The 4,894-nt window shown below is 56.5% G+C and overlaps 1 protein-coding gene across 1 annotated transcript in view; it reads right to left on the bottom strand.

The window, feature by feature from the left end:
- HK2 (hexokinase 2) overlaps positions 1-4,894 on the bottom strand; it is an 18,580-nt gene that overhangs the window by 8,439 nt on the left and 5,247 nt on the right. The window contains exons 3-4 of the mRNA XM_009999347.1: positions 1,047-1,195; positions 218-337 (exon numbers count right to left, since the gene is read on the bottom strand). Coding sequence (XP_009997649.1) covers positions 218-337; positions 1,047-1,195 — 269 coding nt within the window. The remainder of the gene's footprint in view (positions 1-217; positions 338-1,046; positions 1,196-4,894) is intronic.

Below are 4,894 nucleotides of genomic sequence, written 5' to 3'. Positions count from 1 at the left end.
CCCTCCTGCAGTGGGGAAACAGCTGCTCCCCTGGGCACCCCAGCACCTTCAACACCACCTCTGACCCCCCCCAACATGCCCCTTTGCTCCCAGCAGCACCAAGGCTTAACACACTACCCAAAGCCTAATTAAATACAGGAGCTAAATTAGTGTGGGACAGCTTTTGCCCCCAGTGAGAGCTGTTTCCCCCCCATCACAGGGTGAGACCTTCTCTCACCTCATCCAGCTTGGTCTGGTAACACGGGAAGGAGAAGGTGAACCCAAGGGGGAGTTTCTTGTCTTTGATTTTCAGCTTCTCCATGAAGTTAGCCAAGCACTCAGCGATGTGGTCAAACAGCTGAATTAAAAAAAAAAAAAAGGCCAAGGGTTTAGACTGGAGCAAAGGAGGCTGAGGGGAGACCTTCTGCTCTGCAACTGCCTGAGAGGAGGTTGGAGCCAGGGGGGTCGGGCTCTGCTCCCCAGGAACAAGTGATGGGACAAGAGGAAACGGCCTCAAGTTGCCCAGGGGAGGTTGAGGTTGGATCTTGGGAACAATTTCTCCATGGAAAGGGTTGTCAGGCCCTGGCCCAGGCTGCCCAGGGCAGGGGGGGGTCCCCATCCCTGGAGGGGTTTCCAAGCCCTGGAGATGGTGCTGAGGGACATGGGTTGGAGGGGATTGGGCAGTGCTGGGTGAACGGGTGGACTTTATGATTCTAAAGATCTTTTCCAACCAAAATGATTCCATGAATGAGCCCTCACCCAGCTGAGAGCAGGCCTTGTCCACTCAAGGGACCAGTGCTCTGTCACCCCCTTGACACCTCCATTTCCTCACCCATCCTAGCTGTGCTGTCAGGAATTAACAGCTCCAGGCAAAGGAAGGCAAGGATCTATCCAGATCCTGCTGGGCAAGGCAGGAACAGGAGACAGCCCCAACCCCTGTACACAGCTCAGGGCCATGGGGTGATACCAGCCCTGCCTCCAGGCAGGAGAACAGCCCCAGGTGGGTCCCCCCACAGGGGGAGCCCTGCAGTTGGGGGGCTGCCCAGGGAGGGGGGGGGTGAACCCACCTGCACCCCACTGCCTCGCATGAGTTCCTCAGGGATGGAGTAGATCTGGTTCTCCATCTCCACCTTCTGCAGGCCATTGTCAGACACCTTCACCCTCAGCACGCGGAAGTTGGTGCCACCAAGGTCCAGTGCCAAGAAGTCCCCATTCTCTGTGGGAGCCCAGACAAGAACAGCCATTAACTCAGCAGGTCTGTGCCCACACTGGCCAACCCTGGAGGTGAGGAAGCAACCACCCACCTCACAAATGAGGGCAAGGTATTATATTTTACTATTTTTTTCATTCTTTATTATAGTTTACCTTTTTTGTACTCAATAAGAGCTGGGACTCTACCTCATGCCCCTCCTCTGCACCCCTGGTACCCCCGGAGCTGACGGGATCAAAGCAACATCTTTGGGATGTGTCCTGATGCCCTGGGTAGGGCGTGCAGAAGTGGTAGCTGAGCCAGGAGCTGCTGGCAGGAGGACAGATCCCCCCAGCCCATCCAGACAAGGCCATGCCCAAACCAACAGAGCTCCCAGGGAAGACAGGCTCCATTGGGAAGAAGGTGTCAGGGCTGTTCCTCACCCTACTGATGCAGGATGCTCACAAAAGCTCCTAAACCTCCAGCCCAAGTGGTTAAACCCCTGCTAACCTGCTGCTGAAACCCTGGAATTTGGGTAAACATTTAATTTCTGGAAAAAAAAAAACAAAACACAAACATGTTCAGGCTGGGCTGCCACAGCCCAGGACACCCTCCCTGCCCTGCCCCAGGAATCCTGTGCACTCCTGGCATGCGGCTTCTGGCCGAAGGCAAGATTGAAAGGTACAAGCAGGAAGCCAGGGAGGGGGAAAAAACTCCAAAATGGCCTTTGGGGACTCATTGCTGCCTTCCCAGGGCAGATACGGGAAGGAGTTTGTCCCCTGGGGTGGTGAAGAGGAGCCCCCCAAGGCCCGAGCCCAGCAGGTTGCACCTCCTGTTTGTTTTTCCCCTCCAGGCCCCAAGGCAACTCGCTGGATTTCGGGCAGCCCCAGACCTGGGCCGGGGGGAAAAGCGCCAAGTTGGCTGTTTTAAATACCTAGTGGAGTGGGGAGAGGGCTGGGGGAAAGGCCTCTATCAGCACTGTTTGATTTCTGAATGCATCAAATGTGCTGCGCTGGCTCCCCCGGGCAGATTACAGCGCCCGGGGGCCGCATTGTGCCCCGCGATGCCGCTACAAAGGGGCTATAGTTGAAACAAAAAAAGTGTGGTTTATTAGTATTCAAATGACACCAGGGCAGCCACCATCTCCAGTGACTCCAGCTGAAAAGGCAGCTCGCTGGCCAAGCCCGCGGCGCGGCCGTCTGGCCTGGCATCCTTCCTGGGGCTGACCCTCCCAGGGCCCGGGGCGAGGGAACCGGAGGTGGGGATGGACTCAGAGCTTTAGAAAGCTCAAAAGGTCTGTGAAAAGCTGTCCTGGTGCTCCCAGGAGATGAGATGAAGGAGTAAGAGGGGCTCAGGAGTCTCTCGGAGCAGCGTTCAACAGCCTTGCTGCTTGGGGTGGAGAATGGCTGGGGGGGGGAAGTTTGTCAGCTCAGGGGGTTCAGGACATCACCCCAGGGATGACACAGGGCAGGTCCCAGCTGTGATGCTCTGGCTGCAGCCCTAGGGTTCAGTCACCCAGCTGGCAGGGTGAGGAGGTGCCAGGGCAGCTACACAGTTATTTGAAGAGCAGCTGAAGTTCCCCGTGAAGGGTCTGGCCAATCCTCACTTCATCTCTCATCATCACACACCTCATCATCTCCCCTGCCAGAGGTGTTCCCCCCTGAACTGCAGGACCCTCCAAACCTGGACCCCATCACAGCTCTGCAGCTCATCCCTCCTGGGAGCCAAGAGCCATTTGGCACTGGAGAATGACACAGGGGAGCTGGTGGGGGCCTCATCCCTGGGGGGCCTCATCCCTGGAAGGCCTGATCCCTGGGACAGGATGATCCTGGGTATCTTATTTCTACTCCTCCCTTTGTGCCCGCCTTGACCCTTTGCAGGGATGAGGCTGAAACCAGTTTGGCAGCTCATTTTGCAGACTGTCTGCCAGCCACAGGGCATGCCTTGGCCACGTCTCCTTACACAGCTGCAGAAAATGCACCAGGAAAACCCTCAGTGAAGCTCCCTGCTGTCCCAACACTCCCAGTAAACCCAGCACAGGGATGAAGCCTCAGACATGGACCAGCAGAGCTGGACACAGTGTCTGGCTGGGCACTGCTGGCATCTGTCCCAAACAGGGGTCAAGCTGTGCTCCTGCTGCCCTTGCCACCAGCACAGATGCTGTTCTGCTTGCTAGCAGAGCATGAAAAATACCTCGAGGGGCTGATACATACGCCAGGGCTACAGATGCTGCAGCCAAGAAGGTCACAGGTTGCTCAGCTCCCTGGAGATAACACAGGGAACACAGCAGGAACAGACATTCTCCCCCCCCCCAAAAAAAAAAAAGGCCAAGGAGGCAGGGACAGGGCTGCCCTCCTTTCCTGCCCTCTGCACACCTGGTGTTTTGGTTGAACCACCCCTTTGAGGCTTTCCATCCTCACCATGGAGCAGAGTTGGGACTCAACCTTACCAAAAAAACCCTTAGAAGCTCCTCAACACCCCCAGAAGAGGTACAAGCAGTTCCAGAGGCAGCTGCTGAACTCGAGGGGTGGATTCCTGGCTTTGCAGGAGGAAAAAGGCAGCAAAATCTGCCCTGGCACATGCCCAGGCTGCAGAGATACGGCTGCGTGATGAGCTCCACCAGCCTCTACCAGGGCTGGGTCCTCCCTTCCACGAGGGCCCCCTCGTTAGGTGATAAGATTGTGGCTCCCAGGCTGAGCTCACAAACCAAACAGTGAGGGCAAACAGGGAGCTCTGATTCTAAGGGCTGGTTTGATCTTGACAAAGGACCCCAGGGTGCATGTTTAGAGCCTCCACAAAGAGCCTGGAGGAAGGCACAGGACCAAGGGGCAGGGAGCTCTGCTGGGCCCAGAAGCACAGCCCTGGCCAGGATGGGGTCCACAGCACCACGTGCTGGATGGTGACCCAGCACAGAATCATCCAATCCCGGAGTAGTTTGGGTTGAAAGGGACATTACAGACCACCTAGTCCCACATTCCTGCATGGGCAGGGACACCTCCCACCAGCCCAGGCTGCTCCAAGCCCCATCCAACCTGCCCTTCAACACCCCCAGGGATGGGGCAGCCACAGCTTCCCTGGGCACCCTGGGCCAGGCTCTCACCACCCTCACAGCAAATAATTCCCTCCTAAGATCTGTCATCCCAGCATCTTGGAGCTCAGTCACCCCAGACCTCCACCTCAAACCTCCAGGCTTCCATCCCATTCTGTAGGAATTCTTAGTTGAATCAGCTTAATAAAAAAGCAAGAGAAAAGCTGGAGCAGTCCAGGCTCTGCCCCCCACCCAGGGAGGTGCAGGAGAGGGTGCAAATGCCACCAGATCCCACTCCTGCAGATGCCCTTGCCAGCCCTTCCCTGCCTCCTTCCACCAAGTTGAGAGGATTTGAGCAGAAGAAGGAGGAGAAAAGCCCCAGTGCTCACATCAGCACCTCCACCGAATTAGTGCTGGAGAGCAGCAAAGGGGCTTATGATGGATTGGGCATGAAATACTGGCTTCGCAGCAACAAAAGATCTGGGATTAACCTGGTGCTTCCCTTTGGACAGAGCTGGGTCCAGCAAAGAGCAATTCCCACTGCCTGCAGCAAGAGCCATCCCACAGCCCTTCCCCAAGGCCATTCCTTGCTGGGGGGTGCAGGAGATCACCAGGGGAGTGGCTTTGCCCAAGAAAACTGCATTTTCCTTAAAGCCTTTCAGGACCATGGGCCATGTGAGGTGTCTTCTTGCCAAATC

The sequence above is a fragment of the Chaetura pelagica genome, unplaced genomic scaffold, assembly GCF_000747805.2.
Source record: "Chaetura pelagica isolate M959 unplaced genomic scaffold, ChaPel_1.0 scaffold526, whole genome shotgun sequence".
Classification (NCBI taxonomy): Eukaryota; Metazoa; Chordata; class Aves; order Apodiformes; family Apodidae; genus Chaetura; species Chaetura pelagica.
This window is presented reverse-complemented; position numbering and strand designations above follow the sequence as displayed.